The sequence below is a fragment of the Eptesicus fuscus genome, chromosome 7 (assembly GCF_027574615.1).
Source record: "Eptesicus fuscus isolate TK198812 chromosome 7, DD_ASM_mEF_20220401, whole genome shotgun sequence".
In the NCBI taxonomy this organism is placed as follows: domain Eukaryota; kingdom Metazoa; phylum Chordata; class Mammalia; order Chiroptera; family Vespertilionidae; genus Eptesicus; species Eptesicus fuscus.
Window position 1 is genome coordinate 75,916,264 of NC_072479.1, and position 27,146 is coordinate 75,943,409.

At 36.6% G+C, this 27,146-nt stretch overlaps 1 protein-coding gene across 1 annotated transcript in view; it reads left to right on the plus strand.

The window, feature by feature from the left end:
- The window catches only part of SOX5 (SRY-box transcription factor 5), a 971,057-nt gene that overhangs the window by 842,020 nt on the left and 101,891 nt on the right, over positions 1 to 27,146 (plus strand). Inside the window, exon 13 of the mRNA XM_054719220.1 lies at positions 19,175 to 19,260. Coding sequence (XP_054575195.1) covers positions 19,175 to 19,260 — 86 coding nt within the window. The remainder of the gene's footprint in view (positions 1 to 19,174; positions 19,261 to 27,146) is intronic.

Sequence of the window (27,146 nt, forward strand, 5' to 3'; positions counted from 1 at the left end):
CACTTAACCATCATACATTTAGCTAACATCTGTTTCTGAAAATAATATGCTTTTTGTTGGACATAAAGGTATTTTCCCTTTAAGAAATATAATGGTAGAATCAGAAAAATAGTGTGGAGTATAGCTGTGCATCATTAAACAATATAAGAATAAAAATCCCAGTTTTAAATTATATTTATGGGTCCTAGCTCATTTTAATCAGAAAACAATCATTACAGTCCTGAAATAAACTTGAAAATCTAAACAACCAAGGTTCCAATTCTGAATTGTAAAGTAAGTGGGTCTTCAAATAAATTGGTTCAAGTACACTTTGGGTGGCGGAAGAGTCTAAGGACAGCATGGGTCTGGAATCAAGTTTTGCCTCATTCTCCTACTTTGATTGTCCTTGTAAAAGTTACTGAGCATCAGCTCCCTCATCTGCAAAAGGGATTAATAACACCCATTCTACTAAATCATTAGAGATTAGATAAGATTCTATATGAAACGGTCTACCAATGTGCCTCTTATTAAATTATTTATAAATGATAAATACTGAGTAGAATTCTGGGAAAACACAGATCCTATTAAAATAAGAAGAAGATTCTTTTCTAAAACCCCACCCAGCAATGAATTGCGTTTTATATCTATCTGGGATAACAGTCATTCTACCACACCTGCATGAAGCTTCCTCTAACTTGGAAAACTTAATTGTTCAGACAAAAATATTACAGTGCTTATGGAAACACTTATGTCATGTAGATATAACCTTAACCTGAACTATCTTCATTATAATCACTAGCTTTTAATCTTTTCTATTGTCATTTTCCACTTGGCTATCAGAGCTCAAGTTGGAAAAGATCATGTGATTAAAAAATGTATGGAATCATTGTTTTGGCTGTAGGAAACTAGAAATATATTCATATACTCATTCTGCATTCTATCACATTGATTAATTTTTCAGAAATGTGCTAAATAAAATGGCCACATAAAGTTACTGATTGAAATATTTAATTGCCTTATGAGATTAGCTTAAATAAATAGAAGTCGATGAGCCAAGCTTAATAAACTTAAAATATGTTGTATTTACTCTTCATTGCTTTTCTGAACAGTATTTCCGCTTTCAATAAAAAAGGAAACTCTCAGTTAATTAATTCCTCATACACCACAATAAAATTAATGTTTAGGAGTTAAATACCATAAACTTCCTCAGGCATATTTGCTGATGCATTCCTGTTTTTAGTTAATGTCACATGTTTCATTGTTTAATGGGGCTATCATGTGGGTCCTATTATATCTTTCTTGTGGAAAGGGTCCATGTGTCTGGCATTTTAGGAGGCTGCATGCGAATTTCTGGTAACCGCGTCAGCTGACACACAGGTCACTGACAGTCAGTGCTGAAACAGTCGCCACATCACAAGCTAAACACCACTGACATGGTACGTCTTTATCAAACTGACCAGATAGGAAACATGTGTTGTCAGGTTCTCATACTGTAGGTTCTGGGTAAGTAAGCAGAGAGGACAGGTTGTAATCATAGCTCAGGCTTCTGTGTTTGTGTGCATGAGAATTATTGTGACCAGCTCTTCCCTTTATCCCATCCCCCTCACCCCCATCTTATAAATCAGACATTGAGCACATCTGACTTAGTTATAAATATGTATATTTTAATTTTATATTTCCTTTGTTCCTTTTTATTTTTTTCAAGTACAGTTTACATTCAATATTATTCTGTATTAGTATCAGGTGTACAGCATAGTTGTTAAATAACCATATAGTTTACAAAGTGTTCCCCCCGATATTTTCAGTACCCACCTAACATCATATGGCAATATTAATGACTATATTTCCCATGCTGCACTTTACATCCCATGACTATTTTGTAACTACCAACCTGTACTTCTCAATCCCTTCACCTCTTTCAACCAGTCCCCCAACTTCCATCCCTTCTGGCAGCCATCAGTCTGTTTTCTGTATAAATATTTATATTTTTAAAGGATTGCTTTGGTACCTGAACAGCCAATCATTTAAATTCCCATCTGAAGGAAGTTAGATTGATGGATTAAGAAGATGAAATGATTAACAAGTAAAAATAACTAAGTATATAAAACATTCTAGGGTTATATGGTGACAGCCACCCTCCAGTTCTCATAGGAGAAATGTTTCTAGGTCAATAACACATTTTTTTTGCTAAAATAGAATCAAAATAATTTTACAAGTTTCATCACTGAGAAAAGGGAGATAGACATATATGTCTTTATAGTGACAAAGTATCATAACAAGGTTTAAAAATAAAAGCTTATATTATTTATAAAACATAGATATTTTAAGCGTATTGCTCTGTGAGGTGATATCTGAGCTCTGTTAATAACCATTATTTGATCTAGCCCCCCCCCACACACACACACACGCTGCCACCACAAAATAAAAGCACACACACAGCAAACAAAAAGTAAAAGCCCTTTCTTTGATAAATTCATCACATTTTATTAGACTGTAACTACATTAATATTTTAACCCACATTATTTGATTTTTAAAAGTTAAGAACATAAGAATGCCATTCAATTTTAATATAAACCCATTTAGCTCAGTATTTACATTTTGGCATCATTCCTGTTCTTCACAATGTAAATGTGTTCAATGAAAACAGTGCTTAGCTAATGACACTATGAGCTTTCAGTCAAGAGGCCTCAAAATGTGGTATTACCGTATGGATTTGCCCTAGTTTAGCCCCTTCTTCAGAATTCTAAGTTCATATTTTTGTTGCCATAGCAAACATGAAATCTCATTTCATAGTAGATTCACACTAAGGTCATCAAACTGAAATGCAAGCCAAGAAGAGCAATGTATCATTGCATTTGAATAAATGTAACTATTAATGATAACTGGATGACTCTATTCTTCAGTACATGTTCTCTTTCACCATAGAAAACTCCCTTAGGAGGCAAACTTCAGGCCTAGCTGGTTTGGCTCAGTGGATAGAGCATCGGTCTGTGGACTGAAGGGTCCCGTATTTTATCCAGTCAAGGGCACATGCCAGAGTTAGGGGCTCCATCCCCAGTAGGGGGAGTGCAGAAGGCAGCTGATCAATGATTCTCTCTCAGTTATAAGGTTGATAGGGAAAGTAGGGAAGTGGAAAAATTTAATAAAGCAAGCTAAGATAGCATTTTACTTCTAACTCTACAATAGATACATATTGTCCATGAGGACTGAATAGGTCATGTTCTTGGAATATCATGTGGAATCACATATTGTATTTCTTTTAATTTCTTTATTGATTAAGTTATTACATACGTGCCCTCACCCCCCCGCCCATTAGCCACCACATATTGTATTAATTTTACCTACTGTAAAAGGCCAAAATAATACTGGGTTAAACATGAGAAGAAGAATGTTTCTCACTCACATGGTAGTTCAAGCATTCATTGCTCATATGGTAGTTCCATGATATTCAGTCCCAGGATTGTTTTTTCTCTCTCTCTCTCTAAATATATTTTTATTGATTTCAGCTAGGAAGGGAAAGGGAGAGACACAGAAACATCAATGATGATAGCAAATCATTGATTGGCTGCCTACTGCATGCTCCACACTGGGGATTGAGCCCGCAACCCAGGCATGTGCCCACACAGGGAATCAAACCATGACCTCCTGTTTCACAGGTTGACAACCACTGAACACACTGGCCGGGCAGCTTGTTTTCCATAATTTCGGCTTCCATGTCATTGTCTTACATACCTTCTCCAGCTACCATATTCCCATTCCAGTCAGTGGAAAGTGCAGAAGCAGGGAGTACTATAGCTACATATTAAAACAGTACTATTTCCCTAATTTATTTTGGCTGTTTTTCAAATAATATATTTAAACATTTCTTAATCCTATTTATATAGTCAGCTCATAATGACCCTTCACATGTTTTATAGTATATTAAAGATAGCATTTGCTCACTGCAGCAATCTCAAATAATGCATAAGTATAGAAAACAGAAACTAAAATTATCTGCCTATACTCATATACTCCTTTAATGGAACTCCCCACAGGTAATTATTGTTGACAATTTGGCACCTATTTTTCCAGTACTAGATATAGATATAAATATGTGTTTATATATAAATAGGTATATATACCTATTTATATTTAATTATAGACATGTAAAAAATAAGATATTAGCATGTCTGTATGTTATAATCTGTATCCTGTGATACATATGTATAAAAATCATGATATGTACTACATAATTTATATTGTATGTGAGAATAAAGAGAGTATATTCTATTTATCAATATATTGTGGCCATTTTTCTCCTTTTATATGTTTTACACATAAATCACACTGCATCATATTTTATTAAGCTGGATGTTCCATATTTTATTTGTGTTTCCTACTAATGTACACTTAGATTTGTCTACAATGTTGTCAGTTTTAAGCGCTATTATGATAAATATTTTGTGTGCACATATTATCCTAAATATATGGAATTTAAATTGTATGCATTTGTCCCTTTTTCGACCATTTTTACCTGAGATAATGCTTCTAAATTCTAATGCTGAGATGGTTAATACAGACTTTAAAATATTCAAAACTGACTCCTCTGAGTTAAGCTATGAATAAGCATCAGTGAGAAGTAACCTGAAACTATTAATTGTCTGAATTTAATAAATTCTTTCAGAAAAAAAATTAAACAAGGTATCAGAAGACCTTGGTAATCCCAATCCCATTTCATATAATTCTATGCCCTTGGGCAAGTCATTTTTCTCTTTGTGCCTTAGCTTTTAATCTTTAAGGTAGCTACACACATTAGTAATGTCTGCCCAACTCACTTCACAGATTATAAAAATCAGATAGGATGAGTATATGCATTCTAAAGATGTTAATTATTGTATAATGTATCTATTATTTATTAAATGTATAAACCCATTTTGAAAATTTAGAATGTGTCATAATGAAAAGGATTTCAGGAATATATTCTAGGTCACTATACTCCTGACCATTTAAGACATTTGCAATATTTGTTTTTCATTTTGGGGGGAAGGGAACATTCCATACCATTTGTTAATTTCTGGAGGTCTAAAATTCACCATTCTTGTAGAAAGCTCTAAGTGAGGAGTCATTCCCAATTTATATTCTATCGCCGGACATTGGGCACCATTTATCGCCAGTGGTCTTGATCTGGTATCTAGAAGGGTTCAGCAATCTGGAGAAGGGGCTGTGCGTAAATTAAATAAGAGTCCAGAGACAAAACATAATTTTGAAAGGCATTTAGGGGGCAGAGGAGCCTGACTATAGAAACCAAGTTCTCCCTGTCTCAGGACCCCTTGCTTTTTATTAACACAAATTGTCCTAAGGCAAGGCAAGGTGGAACTATACACATCAAAGGGTAGGGTTTCTTACAGAATCCATTGTCAGATTGGGGAATTACCTCCAGCTGTTCAGGTGTTTGGCCAACAGGAGGCAATAACATGTAGATTAAGATCCCCCCGAGCTGTCTGACAGCAAGCAATCATCCTTTTCAGGTTTGGGGAAATGCCTTTAGCCATTCACAACAGGCAATAACATATGTGACTCAGCCCTTGTTCAGTCCCCAAGTTCCATCAAGCTTTCGATGAAACTCTTGCAATTATGACATGCTGGAACTGGCTTTCGGAAATATCCCACAGGCTTATTGTTACAGTGGTTTAGGAAGCTTTCTGTTCTCAAACTGCAGATTACAGACTCTGGCTACACTCCAGGAGGAAGGATGTCTATCAAAGACCCTGATAGACAGAAAAGTAGAAAGGCAATAGTGTCAAGAAATGAAATGCTTTTGCTAAACCTTAATACTAAAAGTGAAAAATAAAAGAGAAATAGCATTTGATTTGGTGTTAAGTGGCTCCTACAAACACCCTTCTTCCAAATCCCTACTTTCTAATACCTGAATCTTTTTGGATGCTTTTCTCTGTATCACTTCCTTACTCATAAGACAAGGATGCAAAATTAAGACATAGTAGTCTAATATATAGATCTGGATATTGAAGCAGTTCCTTAATTAATGTTTCTCTTCGAGCAGCTTAAAATGAGTTATTATGCAATAGCTTAAGTGATGCCTTAGCAATAATGCTGGAATAGAGAAGGAAAAGGAGACTTTTTTGATTTATTGTCATCTTTTCAGGGATGTTTAAATTTCTTACATAATTAATCCAGGTATTTTTACTGGTACTGGAATTCATTCAATTTATGGGCAAAGACGTAAAGAAATAATGCTATTATCTTTTATATGTAGAAATGTCTTCCCATTTGGAGAGGTGTTTCTCAAAGAGTTTACTAGCCAACTAGGTAACTATTAAATTAAGTAGGATAAAGTTTTCATGTGCTATGCCACATTAAAAGACATAAGTATTTATTTATTTGTAAAAATCTATGACTGAAAAATGTGAGCCTGTGGCAAATCAGTTAAGAACTACCAATTACCTAAAATACATATTTTAAATACAAACAGAGGCATGGATACATGGAACAGTCTGACAGCTGTCAGAGGGGAGGGGGAATGAGGGGACTGGAAAAAAATAAAAATATCTTTTAAAATAGCTGTATAGTCAAGCAAGAGATGATTTATTAATTTTACCTTCTCAAATAAAATTCATGTAAATTATTTATATTGATTATTTTATGAGTTTACTCTAAAATATTAGCATTTCTCATAAAAAATTTAAATAGTAAAGCCATTTTATACTACTTCAGCAAATCTATAAAGGCATTATAGATTCTATATTTAGAATAACCTTCACCTTTGCTTGTGTATAGCATATTAATTGTTCTGAATCTAAGTTAGGTTTTGCAGATGCTTTAGAAGAATTATAGATTTAACTACCTGAAATGAGGAATAAAGTATAGCTGAATTTATTGCTACAAAATAGCAAAGTTCATTTTGTTTGGATTTCCACAAGTCTAAAGTGGTTTGAAACAATCATTATGAAGGACTTTGTTTTTATCATTTGTTTTTATATGAAACATTTTTCGAGTAAACACCTTGACCGTTCTAAGGTGCTTTAATGCCATTATAAATAGTGGGTTCTTGATCATGAAAAGAAATCATGTTAGGATATAGAAAATTCATATTATTTATTTTAATATCCAAGGAGATATGAATTGCTTTTAAAATCAAAATTTACAACAGAGATTGATTATGGAATATTATGAAAGAAGCATTCAATGTATGAAAACATTTTACAGAAGATACTTTACCTTCTCCATGTTCTTATTTCCTCTTATCCTCAAACTCTAGGCCTCTTTTTTCCTCTTTATTTCATATTTTACCTTTGTGTTACTGGTAGTTGATCTAAAACACCATTATTGTTCAAAATATATCCTGTACAAAAGCTAATTTGTTCCTTATTATTATTACTATTTGCTTATAGTCTAATTTTTGTGCTAAAACTTGAGTTTTTGACATGGAAAGAATCATCTCCTGTGTTTGATAATTTCTGAAATATACAAATTATTTCTTCATTTATTCAACAACAAATATTTTAACGAACTGCATTATATATTTAACAGAACTGTGCATTTAAAAAAATCCCTATGCTTGGACTGGGGATTTAAAGATGAGTAAGACATAATCCCTGCCTTTAGGATGCTCCTTGGGAAGAATGGGATATACACATGATATAATATGATAGACATAGGCATAGAATTTAACAGAACTCAGAGGAAAGGCAATGGATTTAAATCTAGGAGCGGTGGAAGGTGCCAAGAATGATTTGTTAGAGTCCTTTACATCAAATCCCAAAGGAAGAAAGGCAACTAAGCAATTGAATAAGTTTTGGGGGTGGAGGAATACAGAAATAATAATTCAGGCAATTATAAAAACAAACAAACACAGCTTGGAGGAAGTCCAGAAAGCAAAGGTTGAATAGGGTGTACATGAACCTATAAGCAGTTTGGTATTGTGAATTAATTATAAGGCAAGGAATGACAGATGAGTAGTTTAAGGACATAAAAAGAGACAACTCGAAATATTTATAGACCTTACATGCTGGAGGTACTGAAAATCCACTGAAAGGCTAAAAGCCAGGGTTGAGATCATACTGGCATTTATTCATTCTTCCATCCATCCATCCACCCATTCATCGATCCATCCATCCATCCATCCATCCAACCATCCATCCATGTTAAGACTTACTTCTCTGGTTCAGTTTTGTTATTTTTCAGTCCTTAACACACAGTATACTATAATTAATAAATATTTTAAACTCTAATTACAACCAATGAATATTTATTGCATGCTTGTAATGAGTAACACTTGAAAGCTGAATAGAGAATTAATTTCTTTAGCAGAGGACTGGAGGCAGGGAGACCCTTCTAGTAGTAAGAAATGAAAGCCTGGGAGTTATAAAACAAAACTTGTGATTGATTGGCCAGGAATGGTCAAAGGGAGGGAGAAATAAAGGAGGTCTTGTGCATATGTTTAAGGACATGATATGTATACATTTTTACCTTTATATTTGACTAAATATGTCTTGGTACTATATGAAATGGGTACAACTGCAGGCTCGTTCATTAAGACGCTTCACTCACTCATTGCTCTGATCCTTACTTTATGTTCACCCAGTCATTCATTCAGTAAACAGTTATTGAGTATTTATTGTGCAAAGGTTATTGCAGCTCTTGGACTTCTCTCATCTTTTCAAATTCTTTTTTTTTTTTTTATTTAAGACCAACCCCCCACCTCTGATTTTTTTTCTCCAATGATTTCAGCTCAAATAAAGTTTTCTCTTCTTTGGTAATTACTGTATTTCCTATTCATTTGATTCTAATCCCATGGCTTGATTCATTTCACTTTCCATGTCTTAATTTTGTAACTGAACATATCATGAAGGCAAGGACTGTCGCTTTTATTTCTTTATGTCCTCCACATAGTATTTGACATATGTTAGGTGGCTGTACATTAAATTGAATACACATATCTATTTTGAAAATTGAAGTATATATTTGCATAATGGTCTAAATATTCTATGATGATTTCTTACTTAATTAGGAATGACTATAGTACTAAAAGTTAACAAATATTAGTTGCTCACATTTCAAATCAGTAGGAGAATAATAAATTATTTTAAAATTATGTTGAACCTGGCTGGGTGGCTCAGTTGGTTGGAGCGTCATCCCACATACCAAGAAAGGTTACAGGTTGCGATGTTCAACTCCCAATCAGGGTGTATGCCCCAGTTGTGGGCAGGGTTGGTGCCTCAGTTGCCAGGTTGAGTCCCAGGTCAGGGCTCATACCGAAGGCAACCAATTGATGTTTCTCTTTTCCTTCCTCTCTCTCAAATAAATAAGTAAGTAAATAAGTTAGTAAGTAAGTTAGTAAGTAAGTAAACAAATAAATAAACAAACGAATATGCTGAACAATTTAATACCTCTTTGTGTAAAAAATAAGCCTAAATTATGATTTTTTTCCTTTTTCTTCCATGAATCTCTCTCCCCCCCGCATCAAACTGATCATAAAGTCTGTCTCCCAAATCTGTTAGGTCTTCTCTTTCCCTTATGATAAGTTTAGGCCATTATCATTTCCCACTAGATTTACTGTAGTAGTTGTCACACCTCTATTTGTCTCCAGTCTCTCCCTCTTTCAATTGATTCTATTCCTTGCCACAGAATTGATCCATCTAAAACAGACATCAGACTATGTCACCTTCCTGCTTAAAATCTCTCAGTGACTTCATATTTCCATCCATGGTGTCCTTTTTAACTTTATTTTATCTTGGGCTCCTACAGAGCTCCCACCATCTGAAAGTCAGTGTGGTAAGAGCAGAGTATTTTAAGTACCAATAAAAAAAAAATGATTAAAAAGGGCAATCTGTCCCTAGCTGGGTAGCTCAGTTGGTTAAAGCATCACCCTGATACACCAAGGTTGTAGGTTTGAACAGGGTACATACAAGAAGCGACCAATGAATACATAAATAAGTGAAATACAGATATCTCTCTATCTCTCCCATCCCTTTTCTTTTCTTTTCTTTCTTTCTTTTCTTTTCTTTTCTTTTCTTTTCTTTTCTTTTCTTTTCTTTTCTTTTCTTTCTCTTTCTCTCTTTTCTTTTCTTTTCTTTCTTCCCTTCTCTCTCTCTCTCTCTCTCTCTCTCTCTCTCTCTCTCTCTCTCTCTCTCTCTCAATAAAATAAAGAGAAATCCTAGTGTCATTAAATAGTGGAGGCTCACTTTGTGATTCTCAAACACTTAGAAGACATAGAAAGTAGATACTAAAATGGTCATGGAAGATAATTTGGTATAGAAAGTAACCATTTTTAAGAGACACTTTAACCAATAATCTTCCTTGACACTTTTGCAAGTTCAGTGCTTCTTTTCATGAGGTGTCTAGAATATCTTCCTCACTGTTCTCTGTTCATTGTATCATTGGATTTGTTTTCATGTTTATCCCCCTCACTTGATTTGGGCAGGGATTTTGTGTGTGCATGTGTGTGCATGTGTATAGGTTTAATTTCTATATTTCCTAGCACCTAGAGAAGTTAATCTGATATTTGTCAAGGAAGTAATACAAAAATAAACCAACCGACCAAACAAATAAACAAACATGGAAGGCTAATAAGGGAAGGAGTCTTCTTATTTCAATGAAATAATGATACTCTGGTTTCTCTTCAGATCGCATAAATCTTTCACTTTTTTCAATGAAATAATGCCAGGAACTGTCCAGGACTTTTATATTAGTTCAGTGGATGAAAGAGTATGTGTGTGTATCTTTGACCCCGGGTGAAAACATACTTGCTTTGACAATCTTCCTCAGCCTAAATAAACTTGTTGGAAAATGTTTTCCTTACTCGGTGCTATATAACATAGAAAGGAACCCTTCAGAGTGTTGCTGGAGATCATTATTATCTAAATGTTCATTAATTAAATGCTAATGCAATTAGCATGCTTCCTGAGGGGTTGAGTTATTTAATACTAGCTATATCATTTGTATCTATATTTATTGTAAGCTACCTAATATTCTGAAAACAATTGACTAATATGCCTCAGTGTGTTTTTCAACTCTTTGAAAAATTTTAGTTTTGAGCTAGAATTTTCCATACTTTGCTGTGAAATAAGAAGCAAATTAATTTTGGAAAGGCTTAGGGAAAAACTGTTCAAATGGTTAAAACTAGGAAAGAGTAAAAGAAATTGCTTTTAACTAGTTGAAAGTCAATTTCAATAACTTACACATGGTTGAACTTTAAAAGTCAGAATTTTCCATTATCTACGTTTTGGAGGGACAAAATAAGTCCCTCATGCGGTATTTACAAAATAAACCTGTTGTAATAGTTTTTAGTACAGTTAATTGAGGGATACCACAAATAGATGACATTATTTATTTCAGTAAAAGATTTTTTCCTCAACAGTTTCTGAATTTTTCTTTTGATATTAAGAACTACCCTTGACCTTGTTTTTAAAGTTTTATAAATTCTTATAGTTTAGAACTGACATATGCATGTAACATATTTTTAATTTAATTAAAATTTTAGATATATTGGCCATTTTCACAGTCGTTGTATTTGTGTTTACTTAGTAACCTGGGACAAATTCCAATCAAACTGAATATTTTAGGACTGAAAAATTGGTTGTAAGATAAACATGCTTCAAGTTACATATGTTTATATGTAGGATGGAGATGTTTACTATACGTGATGCCTTAGACACAAACTTTTGGAAATTAGATATCCTGCTTATGATTACATATTTATATCTTGGAAACTATATATGATAATCCTAATATATAAAAACCCTGGGTCCGTCACATCCACAACAACCAGAGGCTCAACCAACCGGAGTTCAGTCCAACCCAGCACTGACTGCTATGGCTGCAGGCGTGGTGACCCAGCACTGACTGCTGAGGGGGCTGTGAATCAGGCCCAGAGAGAGGCCTGAAGAGAGAAGCAGGGTATGATCTGTAGCCTCTGTGGCAGCTATTGATCAGCACTTGCCTCTCTCTTTCTCTCTGGGCCTGGCCAGCAGCCATGCCTCCAATTTCTCTCAAAGCCTCCACTGGGGCTGCTGATCAGCCCCGCCTTTCTGATCAGGCCCCATTGATAGGCCCAGAGATGCTGACTGGCATAGAAACCAACTAATTAGAACCAAATCTGGGTGAAATGTGAGGAGCCAGTGGCTTCCTAGGAGGCAGAGCTTTTGACGCTGACTGCCATAGAAACCAACCAATCAGAAACAAATTGGCCAGCAGAGGAGAGCAGTTGGGGGCGAGATCAGGCCTGCAGGGGTGGGCAGTTGGGGGTGATCAGGCAGGCAGAGACAGTTAGGGGCGATCAGGCCAGCAGGGAAGGGCAGTGGAGGCAAGATCAGGCCAGCAGGGGAGGGCAGTTGGGGGCAATTGGGCCAGCAGGGGAGCAGTTAGGTGTTAATCATGCAGACAGGGGAGCAGCTAGGGGGTGATCAGGTTGGCAGGCAGAAGTGGTTTAATCATGCAGACAGGGGAGCAGCTAGGGGGTGATCAGGTTGGCAGGCAGAAGTGGTGTTAATCATGCAGACAGGGGAGCAGCTAGGGGGTGATCAGGTTGGCAGGCAGAAGTGGTTTGAGGCAATCAGGCAGGCAGGCCTGTGGGATTGGGCCTAAACCGGAAGTCAGATATCCCTGAGGGGTCCCAGATTGGAGAGAGTGCAGGCTGGGCTAAGGGACACGCCTCCCAGTGCACAAATTTCATACACCAGGCCTCTAGTACATATATAATAGCTAGAATAGTCTTTTTAATTCCCACTGCCAGTCTTTTGTTTTCTCCAATTCACTTAAACTCAAAAACATTTATATGTGGCTGTATGTGGCAAACTTTTTAAAAAGTTTTTATTGATTTTTAGATAGGAGGAAGGGAGGGGAATAGACAGATGGAAACATTGATGACAGGGAAACATAGATTGGCTATCTCCTTAATGCCTTCCTACTGGGGATTGAGCCTGCAACCGGACATGTGCCCTGACCAGAATTGAATCAGGGACCTCCTGGTTCATGGGTGGACTCTCAACAACTAGGGCACACCAGCCAGACCAGCAAACATTTTGTATTAATTTTCTAGGGTTTCCATAACAAAATATCACAAACTGGATGGCTTAAACCACAGAATTTATTTTCTCACAGTTTTGGAGGCTAAAAATTTCATTTGGAGGCCTCTTTCCTTGACTTATAGATGGTGGTCTTTCCCTCTGTCTTCACATGGTTGTCCTTCTGTCTGTGTTGTTTGTGCCTAATCTCTTCTTCTTATAAAGAAAGCAGTCTATTCGAATTGGAGCCCACACATAGGACCTCATTTTACCCTAATTATCTTTTAAAGACCTCATCTCCAAATATAGTCACATTCTGAGATACTGAGGGGTAGGACTTCAAGATATAAAATTTGAGAGGGAGAAAATTCAGCCCATAACATATGTGTAAAATTATTTAGCTCGTACAAATATTTCATATACACATACATACATACATACATTTGCACATACATATATACAATATGGCATGCGCATAAATATACACACCCACACAGTTCACCCGTGAACAGGGCAGGGATTAGGGCCCCTGACACCAGGCAGTTGAAAATTCTTATATAACTTTTGACTCCTCAAAAACTTAATTTACCTTGGTATCCATGAAGGATTGGTTTCAGGATGCCTCATGGATACCAAAATCCACAGACACTCAAGTCTACTATATAAAATGGCATAGATCAGTGTATACAATCAACCCTTTGCATCTTCTGACTCCCAAACAGGTATTTACTGAAAAAATCCACATACAAGTGGACCTGCACAGTTTAAACCCTGTTGCTCAAGGGTCAACTGTATATATATATCCAAAGGAATGATAATTATATTAATTTTATTAAGTATACATTAATGAACTTAGGAAATGAAGAAAGATAAGATTCTAATATATGCATTTTTTAATATTATGGAATAGCCCAGATTTTAACCAAAATGAGCCTCAAATGTATGTATAATACTTAATTTGTTATTCACAATTAGATGCTAGTAATTTGCAAGTGTTCAGAACACCTATGCAGATGTTTGCTATCAATCCAAATTTATGAGTAAGTCTTTATCTCTGGGTTCCAGGATCATGTTTATGACCTCTTACCACCTAACTTCTTTAATGATACTTGTTAAAACTTCATTTTATATCCATTGCTGTTTCATATCCAGATACCCTCAAGTCTGATGTAAAGTTCCCAACTCCCTGCCTTCAATCTCTTTTCCCTCTATTCTATCTCCTAATCTGTTTTTCTCTCTCTCCCTTCAGCATGTCCTAGTCAAACTTTGACACATTTCACCTTACCTAAAACATTTCTCCTCCCTTCCAACTGCAAATTTTTGAAGGCCAAGCTCACCATTATTTTTACCTTTATTCTGTAAAGAGAAAAGTTTTCCCTTAACTCCTATATGCTCACTGATAGTCACTACTGTTCAAATAAACACTTAATTAGAAAAGATAGCTGTATTTTAGAGACCAAGTTTTATTGTGTTTTGTCTTATTGTTTTTTTGTCTCCCACAGTGCCAAGCAAATGTCTGGTCACATGGTAGATGTTATAAGTGCTTATTAATTGATTAATTCACAACAGGGAAAGTAAATTAAATGAAATGAATTATCACTGTGAAGAGCTCCAAAGCCTCTATACTTCTGCTGTAGTTAATTTTAAGATTATATTCATTAAGTGAAAATTATAAATGAATTATATTTTAAGTACTTAAATTGTCACAACTAATAGCTGTATTATAATGTTTATTTTAGGCTTGTGTAAATACAAATTCAGCATTTAAACATCTAAAATTCCCTTTACTTGATAAAATATTATCTTTTCTAGATTAAATATTAAAAATATCAAATGTAAGTAAATTCCTATCATGTAACATCAGTCACGCCCCCTTATCATTGTTTTTTCCTTATTTACTGGTTCTTTCTCTTTGGCATAGAGCCATGCTATAATTTTTACAAGTATATGCCTTTTAAATAAAGTTTTATTGATCATACATCCTTCATAAGCTACTGCAGAACACCTCATTGCAACTGTTAACTTCAGCCCTTCTCAAATGAATACATATTACTTGCGGCTCTTATTAAAATTTTAATCCTAACTCAGAGCTTATGTCCTTGCTACTTTAACAAGTTATCTCAAAACTTAGTGACTGCACAACTGGTGTGGCTCAGTGGTTGAGCATCTACCTATGAACCAGGAGGTCACGGTTCGATTCCTGGTCAGGGCACATGCCTGGGATGTGGGCTTGATCCCCAGCGTGGGGCGTTTAGGAGGCAGCCGATCAATGATTCTATCTCATCATGAGGATTCTCTCCCTCTCCCTTCCTCTCTGAAATCAATAAAAAATTTTTAAAAAGCAAACTATTTATTGGCTTAAAACAACAAACATTTATTTGAACATAGACTTGCTAGGTACTTCTGGCTCAGGATCTTTCTCATAGCTGCAGTCAAGGTCTTGGCCGGGACTGTAGTCATCTTCAGGCTGACTTGGGGAGGAATCCACTTCCAAGCTCCCTCCGTTGGCTGCTGGCAGGCCTCCTGTCTTTGCTTGCTGCTGGTCGACGAGATCAGTGTTTTGCTACATGAGTCTCTCCAAAGAGCTGCTCACAGCAGAGCTGCTTGCTCCAAGATACAGAGAGAGGGTAGAAATGGGAAAGAGTAAGCAAAACAGAGACAGACACTTTGTGTAATTTATTCTCAAAAATAGTACCTCATCACTTTTGTGTTCTATTTAAGAGGAGGGATTTACACAAAGAGGCATTGGGAGGAATTGGGAGGCAATGGGGCTCCATCTTAGAGGCTGCCTGCCACTGTGGATTTGGGATGGAGTCTGAAATGCTACATTTCTAAGAAACTCCTAGGTGATGCCAATGTTGCTTTCTTTCAGTAAGTAAGGCTCTACACTTTATGCCCCCAGTTTCTTAATTTCAACCATCCTGTATTGATCACACTCACTCCGACTATGTTTTCTCACTATCTACTCCACTGACATTGTCCCTGTTGAAGTTACCAATGATTCCCACATTACTAAATTCAGCATTTAAAAAAATAGATTACTCTTTCGGAAAATATTTCTTGACTTGGCTTCTGGAACACCAAATTTACATTTCTCCCCCATTTTTCTGTAGTTACCTATCTCCCTGACCCTAAATGTTAGTGTATCCCACAATCCAATCAATCCTTGACTTCCTTTTTTTATATTGCTAACTTCAAAATGATCTCATGAAGGGTTGATTATAGCTTTACATTCCAGATATGTATTGATCACTCTCAGATTTGTCTCCTATGGGGATTTCCCCCCTAAAATCCTGGCATGTTTATCAAGTGCCTCAATGAACACCCCTATTTTGGATATCTAATAGTAATGTCAAACTTAAGATGTTCATATCCGAACTCTTTACCCCCGTCCCTTGCCTTTCCTCTTAACCAGGTCCAGATTGGCAATCTTGCTTCTCATCCATGTTTGAAAACCCAACAACAAATAGTACCACTATACAATCAGCTAGCTATTAAAGTCAAAACCCTGGCAGTCACCCTTGAGTTTTCTCTTTCTCACATTGTAAAAAATCATTAGGTTTAATCAATTCTGCCTCTTTATCACTTGACTTTCTCCACTTTCCATCCCAACATCATCACCCTGGTCCAGACCATTACTACGTATTATATTATACAGAGTTGTACATCTTTTTATTATTGATTGTAGCTTCCAAACTGCTAGCCCAAAGGATTTTACACAACTTGTCTTTTTTCCATGCCCATAATTTTTGTTTTGTTTTTTTAATTTTTTTTATCCTATGGGGTAAAGTTTAGATTCTTTAAAATTGTTTAGAAAGCTGTATAAAATCTGGCCCCGGGTTCCCTCTTCAGCACCATTTATTTCTACTTCCCCTTAACTTCAGCAATTCAATGACGAGGATATGATAAAACCCTTCCATTTGACTCTGTCTTCATGAAAATTGTTTCCCTTGCTGGAATGCTCTTCCTTCCATTCTTTGCCTGGCTAACTTTTATTTCATTCAAGTTTTAGATTAAATATCACTTCTTCCTAGAGGCTGTTTTTGACCTATTAGACTAGATTTGGAGCATGCGCAATGTAGTCTATAGTGTTATATACTTTCTTATCTTAACAGTCATAATATTTTATACTTATTTTTATATTCATCTTTTTATTTTGAATTATCATTTGCTCCCATTAAGCTCTAACATTTGGGAAGGCCAGGTCAGCAGAGGTAGATTCAGATATTGGTATTTTGAAGCCTGAAACATATACTTTGGGGGGCCTCTTTAAGAATAAAAATATATACACCCATACATAAGTGAAAATTGTATGTTCACGTATTAAAAGAAATTTCAACAAAGTAGAAATTTATGGAAGCTGACAAATATAAAAACATATGACCCTGTGCATACACTGCTAGGGGACCTCCCCAGAATCCCAAAGAGTAAGCCTCATTAAATTTCAGAATCCCAAAGAGTAAGCTTCATTAAATTCTCATAATCCCAAAGAGTAAGCTTTATTAAATTCTCAGTAAATACACCTGTGCATATTAGTCTTCTTTCTAGTGTCAAGAGCAGTGCTTAACAACAGAGCAAGTACTAAATAAATATTTTTGAATGAATATATTAACTGAATTATTGTCATGTATATTGTTCATACATTTGACATTCAATAAGTTTTTCACAAATTGGATTTTCAATACATGTTTTATATATTAGAAAATTGTTTTATAGTTATTATTTTTAATTATTTGCTGTGTTCATATTCAAATACTAATAATGTATATATCTGTTTGCATACATTTGGGCTCTATGCAAAATGTCTGTTGCACCTCTGCAAAGTGGAAAAAAAGTTTTGTATCAAAAATATACATTACTAGAGGCCCGGTGCATGAAATTCATGCACTGGGGGTGTGAGGGTTCCCTCAGCCTGGCTTGTTCCCTCTTGCAGTCTGGGACCCCTCACTCCTCACCACCAGCCTGCTTGCTGCTCCCTACCGCTTGGCTTGCTGCTCCTTAGTGCTGCCATGGAGGCTCCTGGCACCGCTGCTGCTCTCACCAGCCATGAGCCCGGCTTCTGGCTGAGCAGCGCTCCCCCTGTGGGAGCACAATGACCACCAGGGGGCAGCTCCTGTATTGAGCATCTGCCCCCTGGTGGTCAGTTTATAGCGACCAGTCATTCCACCATTCAACCGATTTGCATATTAAGGTTTTATTATATAGGATAATCTTCCTTATGTGTATATATGTACATGTGTGTGTCTATATCTTTATAGGTCATATATATTAAAACTTTAAGGTTAATTTTTAATTACTAAGATTTACTTTCTTATATTTTCTCACAAATAGAAACCTTTGGGAAGAAACCATTTTCTGTTTATTTTTATAAACATTTGTCTGTGGATAATAAAGGTACCAATATTTTATGTAACTCAAAAAGTACATTAGGTCTGGCTAAGCGTCAGCCTAGGATCCAAGAAGTCACCAGTCGATTTCCGGTCAGAGTTGCTGACTTGATCCCCAATAGAGGTGTGCAGGAGGCAGCCAATTGATGTTTCCCTCTCATCGATGTGTCCATCTCTCTCTCTCTCTACTCTATCTCTAATATATATATATGTGTGTGTGTGTGTGTGTGTGTGTGTGTGTGTGTGTGTGTGTGTTTAAAGTGCATTAAATGTTTTCTTTATTATGAATGTGCCCACAAGGCATTATTAAAGTGGTTACTTGAATCATAAATTCAAAAGATAAGCTACTTGGCTTAAATCTTTAGAGTTTAGTTTGTTAAAACAGAATTAAGTTTGTTAAGTCCCTTTTATAATAATGTTTTATAATAACATTTTAAATTTGTTGAAGAGTTGGTGCTCATATCAAGATTGTCAGGTGTGTGTGTGTGTGTGTGTGTGTGTGTGTGTGTGTGTGTGTTATAAAGTGCAACCCTCTGATCAATGCACACTTTTTCCTCCCATTTTTCTAAATACATCATGAAAAAAGGATGAGGTTTCCGCCTTAATTGCTTGTGCCTTTTATTCACATTCCTCTCTCAGCCAGAATTGTGAAAAGAGAGTTAGTAAAAGGCTGCACAATAGAGCTTTTCATTAGGCCTCAGCAAGACGCACAAAAGAAGGCTTTTGGAAAGAGTGAATGCATGAGTTTAATTTGCAGGTGGAGAGTAGATAAAAGGTGCTGACGCCTCTATTATTCTCTTACTTAGGTGACCCTTACCCTGTTCAGCTGATCCCAACTACCATGGCAGCTGCTGCCGCAGCAACACCAGGCTTAGGCCCACTCCAACTGCAGGTAAGTCAGGAAACAATATGGCAGATACAAAGGTTAAGTAAATATCGAAAACAGCTATTATCCTGTTAAAGCAAAATAAAACTGACTAGTGATATTTGTCTCACACTTTTTTTGTTTTTGAATTTCTTTGTGCTGATCCTCAACCAAAAGTTGAGATGTTTCTTTTATGTTTTAGCCCTGTTTTATGTACTAAAGATCACTTATTGTAATTTTGTATTGCCTGGTATGACTTAACAAAATGAGCTGTACTCTTGCTTTGGTTACCATGTGCCATAATTTTGTCACAGAATGATCCTCATCAAGACTCAAAGAATAAAAAAACCTACAAAAACTATTCAAACAGGTACTTATGGATCAAGGCAACTTAACAAAAACTACATTTAAAAATGTTCAAGATGTCCAGTATTATTGAAGTACTCTATAGGTCTCTTTGTTATCCTGCTAATGCCAGCTCAGTTGGGGAAGCGAGGGGAAGTAGACCAGATAAGCAGATGCCTAAATGAGCACAACTGTATTTAGACATTCCAATTAAGACCTTTTATACATATCCTTATATATCCAAGAATGTCAATGATAACTTGAGTAGATGACCAAGTAATTTTGGAAATTTTGTCTCTGAGTTTGAAAAGAATATCAATAAAAAATCATATTAAAGGGATCTTTCATTAACTATTTAAACCTTTGAATCAGCATCCTGCAAAATCTTTCCTAGTTTATGTTGGTTGTTATGGTCTTGATAGTTACGGAATTAGTAGGAATTGCAGATCATCTGATGACAGGACTAGCCCCCCCTTTTCAAGAAGTCTTATATTTTTCTTCACCCAAAGGACACAATAAGCCTGTGAAGCCATATATAAAGCACTTGTGCTTCATAAAATTAAATCCTATTCCTGAAAGTGCATTGTCATGATAGATGATCTTAGTCAGTGAGGAGAACGATAGTTTTGTATTGCGGCATCAAGAGACAGATACATATGGTCAACCAAGGGGATTGTCAGAAGACCTGGTGAGTTTCTGAAAACCCAGCTGAGCCTCACAGGAGGAGCTGAGGCATATTATGTTCCACAGGGGTTAATAACAGTCAATCCTATTTTACCTTTTCTGCAAAAATCTACAGTGTGAGTGTCTGTTTCTTTGAGCTGGAAATACCTTGAGAATTGTTAGAACCATGGGGCCAATAAAAGTAACGTGACATTTCTTATGCTTTGAAATGGCATCTGTGAAATAGCTACAATAGAAAAGTGGTTGTAATAGGTAAAACTAAAAAGAGTAGTGGAATTAAAGGAAGAGGGAAGATCATCCAGCAATAGGTTTGAATGTGAAAAAAATAAGAGCTTTAGAGATTTAGAATGTCTGCTTTCAAAAGATGTTAGACATTCTCTTTTCCTTTCACCATTGGGTTAGTGGTAAATGGGAGCAAGGGTGAGATGGAGGCTTCCCTATGTTTCATTGCAGGATTCTTGCAGAGTTGCTTCCTTAGGCAATCATCCAAACCTCTTTTCCTGTAGAGATAGTATTATAATATTTGACACACATTTTCATTTCCATCCCTATAACAATACATTTCCTTAAAATTTAAAGATATAAATTGTTTTTCTTTATCAGAAAACAAGAAAAAGGACACCAAACATGCTCACTTTTGCTTTTAACTATAATTTGATCTATAAACAGGAGAAGAATCCTTTGTATAAATGGTATTGTACCCATATGAGTTTTAATTAGGATCTCAGTAAATCAACACTGGCATAACAAGAAAATTAATAATCTAAAACTCTGTCACGGTAAGCTATTAGCTACTATTAACACACACACACACACACACACACACATTTTGCTCATGATTACAAAATGGAATTCAAATGCAGACACATCCTAAACTTTTATCATGGCTGATAGTCTAGCTTTTCTTTAAAGTGGAGTGACTCTTACCTTTGCTGGGATGCTTACATCAGTTTACTCCCTACTCATATTCCCGACACTGGACTCACAGATCCCTGACCTTGACTTCAGCTTTCACCAGAGGTACAAAGTGGACTGTAATACTTCCCCTCCCCTGCTTTAAAATAGCATCCACATTCTTCTCCACAAACCTGCCCAGATGGGTCAGAGAAACGCTAACCACCATGCCTAGTCAGACGTCCTATCTTAACCCTTATCCAACATTGACCCCAACCTTGGTAAGCTGTATCCCAGAGGTTTCATCTCAGTGGAGTATAATGTTATGAGGCAGTTTTAATTTTCTCCAAACTCTGTTTTTAATTATACTCTGTTAACTCTCCATTTCCCATCCCTTAACATGCCTTGAGTACTCTCCATCACATTCAAGTCCCTTGCAGTTACTAAGATTCTTTTTCAGTCATGAAGATTAAGTTCTAGACTCTTGTGCTAGATTTTATGTTCAGGCTTTCACAAGTATTATTTTCATTTCATTCTCATTGTATACTACTTTGTGTTATATATTAATAACTCCATTTGACAATGAAGAAAACTTTGGGTCACAGAGTCCAAAATCCATGAGTTTTAAACCATTATATTTGCTTCTCCAAATACAGGTGATATTGTATTAGCACTGCCCCTCTTAGGACATTTGCTAACACAGTAACCTGCTAATCAAATGATAACAATGATGCTGATTAATTGGCACTAATACAAATACTCTTTATGAATTGTAATACTGAATAAAGTAGCAGGATTCGTAATGACAGCTGTCTACTTTGATTTTTGCATTTTTCATTTCCTACCTCTTTATATGGATTACAAGGTGCCCCAAAAATGTATACACACTTTGAATAATTATAAAGGTAGTGTTTATTAAAATATATTTCATTTTCAAAAATGTAATGAAATCTTCAGATATAGTGTGTATACATTTTTTGGGACACCCTGTATTTTTGTGTGTCAATTCAAGACTCTCTTTTTTAACATCTAGATTTAAGAAGGGACACTATAAATATATTCCTGCTCATGGTTGACTTTCTTTACCTACCATTTGTATTTCCCCTTGAAATCATCTATTGCATAGCCTTCATTGTTCATGGTTGGGTAATATTATGTTAAGTAAAACCCATAAACAGAACCTTTATTTAAAAAAACAATAAAGATAAGAACAGTTATTTTAAAAGCAGAGCAAAATGACATGTTTTAAATTAAACCACCTGTTATTAGCTAAAAATTATTTCTTGTTCTTAGATATAATAATGAAATATTTACCATGCAATAAAAATACTTTACATTTAAATATCACCTTTCTGTGTAATTTTAGGTACAGTTAAAATAGTCTAAGCATTGACTTACATTTGTTTTTTATAGAAAAAAATGACTTATTTGGATTATATTTATAATACATACAAATCAACATTTTACCAAGGCATCATTGTATTTATTTCTTTTATAATGAATATCTGTCTTTGTCTCTTCTGCCTCTTAAGTCTTTCCTGAACGTCAGATGCATATGGCCAACTATGTATTGGCTATTAGTTTGCTATTCAGAGGAAATTTATAGATGTTTGCCAACACCAGAAACAGAACAAAATAAAACTCACCAATTTTTTTTTTCCTTGCTCCAAACCACTCAATCTCTGGTCTTGGCAAATAGCTCAATTCCATCCATTGCTTAACCCAAGAACATGAGAGCTATACTTAACCCCTCTTCCTCTGTACCTATTCATTCTTTCCAAATACTAAATACATCAAAAATCCATCTATTTGTTTCCTTTGTTATTTTCCTTTGTAATTGTCACACTTCTTGGTCCTACTACTCTAATTTGCTTGCCTAATTTACTGCCATAGCCCCTAAACTGGTCTTTCTGTCTCCATCTTGCCTCCTTCAATGTACTCTCTACATTAGTCAAAATGATCCTTTTGATTTTAGAAAATCTGATCCCATCCTCCCCTTACTTAAAAACTTTAAACGACTCCCTGGTGTTACCAAATTACCTCTCCACTCTCCTGTCTGTGGAGTCTCCTCTTCCTGGAGCTTTACCAATATTTTTTACCAAGCTGACTCTCACTTATCCCTGAGGTTGCAAGTTAAAACGTCATTTTGCCCTGACCAGTGCAGCTCAGTTGGTTGAGCATTGTCCTGTGCACCAACAGGTCATTGGTTTGATTCCTGGTCAGGGCACAAGCCCAGGTTATGGGTTCAATACCTGGTCAGGGAGTGGACGAGAGGTTTTTCTCTCACATCAATGTTTCTCTCTCTCTCCCTCTCCCTTCCTCTCTCTGCAAAAAAAAAAAAAAAAGTTTTAAAAAAAAGTTTAAAAAAATGAAACTTCATTGGTCTGGATTAATGCAGCTCTTATGTTCCCAAAGCACATGATATTTCCCCTCTCACATAGCACTTTGTAGAATATATTTTAAAGCCTACTTTCTCACCTCTACCAGATGGCAAAATCTATGAAGTCAGTGACTCACTATCATTTGCACTTAATCAAGTGCTTGAAATATTTTATGGACTCAATAAATATATATTAAATGAATGGGTGAAGAGTGAATCTTAACATTACACTTTCAATAAATTATGCATCTATTAAGCTCAACTAGCTATTCTGCTTTGTAATATTGAAATTAGCTGAATATTCATGATTAGTTTCCTATATAAATTTATTTTCATCCTTTAAAAAAGACAATAGCAGAAATACAAATATTGAAAGCATTAGTGGCTCATGGGAGAAAAAATTAATAGTCTGAATTCAATTCAATAAGATATACATTAAATGTTTTAAATAAAAAAAGCATTCTCATTTAATAAAATAAAAGAGACTTACGAAAACATTATATGCCATTTTTGGCACTATGGTATTTAAGAAATTACTTTTGCAACTATTTTAGTCCATACTGACTTAGCTCCCCCCTCAGGAGGCTCTTTGTATCCTTTCACTTGCTAACACATGCTTCCACCTTAGAGTTTTACATCAGCTGTGCCTCTACATAAAAGGCTCTTTCCCCTGCCTGGAAGACCAATTATCTAGTTCAAGAATCTGCACTAATGTCATCTCTCTGAGGCCTCCCCTAACCAACCTATTTAAATCATAAAATAACCTTCCCATAAATATGACTCTATTCTTCTTGTTCTGCGTTCTCTCTATAGCACTAGTAATCTTCAAACATACTATATAACTTATTTATTAGGTTTCTTATTTACTGTCTGTCTGTTCCAAATATTCTCTAAGCTCCACCAGAACATCCTCCCCTTACTTAAAAACTTTAAACCATTATACTTTTTGTTCTTACTCATTATTGTATCTTAAGTGCTCAGAAGAATACCTAGCAAAGAGCTGGTTCTCCACACATACTTATAAAATGAAAGAAACTCTCATAGTTAATGGTCATAATCATTTTTAATCAAAACAACAAAGAAATATATGCTTAATTCCCTGAACAAATTATATACATTAAACACCAGGGAACTTGCATTTTTTCATCTCCGATTAGGAGATTCTTAGTATGTGAGAAATCTCGCTCTCCTGTTCATTTCTCCCTTTCTCTTATCATAACCATGGGCTACTGCATAAAGAATGTGTTTTAGCTTTATTAAAGTTTATGCAATTCCTTTAAACTCAGATTTTATAAAAAGATCAAATATCGCAACACTGATTATTCCTATATTGTTTGTTAATGTGTAAGAATACATACCTTCTTTTTCTTCCTCCTCAGCATTTTCTATCTGTTCTGCTTCCAACTATTCTTTCCATCTAAAAGCCAATGATGCTTTTGACATTTGTTCTTCTGATAGTGTCTCTTTTTAAAGAATGGGGATTCATTTATATAGAAACACTGGTGCCCCAGTGCACGGATTTGTGCACATTGAAAGGAAATTAATTAGAAGGTGGCCAGCAGGGCAGGACTGGGCAAGACAGACCAGACATGCATGGAGCCAAACTTCTGTGGTCCCTTCCCAGCTGGCCGCACCTGGGGCTGCATGCTATGGCTAGAAGGGTGTCTGCGGAATGAGAGGGCTCCCTCTGGAAGGTGGGGTTCCTCTGCCTGTAGGGATTGGGTCGAAACAGGCTCTCCACATCCCCCGAGGGGTCCAGATTGTGAGAGGGCCGTTCTCCTCTCTGGTTCTGGGATGCGTCACCCAAGAACTGCTACTGCCAAGTCACTGCAGCTCAACAGCTCCTGCATTGAGCATCTTCCCCCTGGTGGTCAGTGCGCATCATAGCCTTTTATATATATATAGACTAGAGTCCTGATGCACAAAATTCGTGCAAGGGGCTCAGCCCTCACAGCCATGGCGGCTGCCTCGGCCCTTGCAGCCTTGGCTTTGTCTGGAAGGTTGTTTGGCCATCCAGTCTAATTAGTATATTGTGCTTTTATTATAATAGATAATTTAGCTTCATTTTAATATTAAAAAGTGAGTATAATACTACATAATAAAGAGGTGATATGCAAATTGACCATCACTCCAACACACAAGATGGCTGCCCCCATGTGGTCAAAGATGGCCACCACAAGATGGTCTGCAGGGGAGGACAGTGGGAGGGACAAGGCCTGAAAGGGAGAGCAATTGGGGGGGGACCAGGCCTGAAAGGGAGGGCAGTTATGGGGGGCCAGGCCTGCAGGGGAGGGCAGTTGGGGGTGACCAGGCCTGCAGGGGTGGGCAGTTGGGGGGGGGGAACCAGGCCTGCAGGGGAGCTCAGTTAGGGGGGACCCAGGCCTGCAGGGGAGGGCAGTTAGGGGTGACCAGGCCTGTAGGTGATGGCAGTTGGGGGGGACCAGGCCTGCAGGGGAGGGCAGTTAGGGGGTCCCAGCCTGCATGGGAGGGCAGTTGGGGGTGACCAGGCCAGCAGGGGAGGGCAGTTAGGGGCGACCAGGCTGGCAAGGGAGGGCAGTTACGAGTGGCCAGGCCAGCAGGGGATGGCAGTTGGGGGCGACCAGGCCTACAGGGGAGGACAGTTAGGGGCAATTGGGTCGGCAGGGGAGCAGTTAGGCGTCGATCAGGCTGGCAGGGGAGTTGTTAGGAGGTGATCAGGCTGGCAGGCAGAAGCGGTTAGGGGCCATTAGGCAGGCAGGCAGGCGAGTGGTTGGGAGCCAGCAGTCCTGGATTGTGAGAGGGATGTCCAACTGCCTATTTAGGCCTGATCCCACCAGGATGGGACCTAAACGGGCAGTCAGACATCCCTTGAGGGGTCCCAGATTGGAGAGGGTGCAGGCTGAGCTGAGGGACACCTCCCCTCCCCTCCCCTCCACGAATTTTGTGCACCAGGCCTCTATTATTTAAGAAAAATAAAGTTACATCCTGAAACTTTTGGACTTTTGTGACTACATAAAATTACTAGGATTACCATCTATTTCTAATTATAAAATCAAGTAATGGCAGCAATCCATCTAACATTTATTTCTCACCTTCATTGTCATTAATTTGCATTTGACTTGATGGGCATCATGACACATTTTAAATAGTAACAGTTTCAGTGTAGTATACTATTTCTAATTTTTAACCAGGCTTCTAAGATTTGAAATTAGAAGGAAATATTTATCCACTTATTTCTCACTTTATAAATACTGTATCTGTGTTGGCCAAAAGATGGTTGCCACCTGTTATACCTATAGGAAGCCAAACATGTTGACTCTAACCAATGATTAATAGTTATAAGCAAAGAAAAAAGATATGAATTCTTCTTGAGTTGTTATATTTTACTCAAAATAATCAAGTAGCATTCATTCAAGAATTTTATTGAATTAATTAACCTTTTAATAGCTTTAGTTGGATTCTTTTTAAATCTATAATAATATTTTTGGAACATAGACTCAACCTTACAATCTGTCATAAATCACATGGAGCTGCAGTTTCCGTAACCAGTAACATCAATAATATACATTTCTGGGATAGAGGAAATGAGAGATGACGTGTGATCTCAGTGGAGAATGAATCATACAAAATA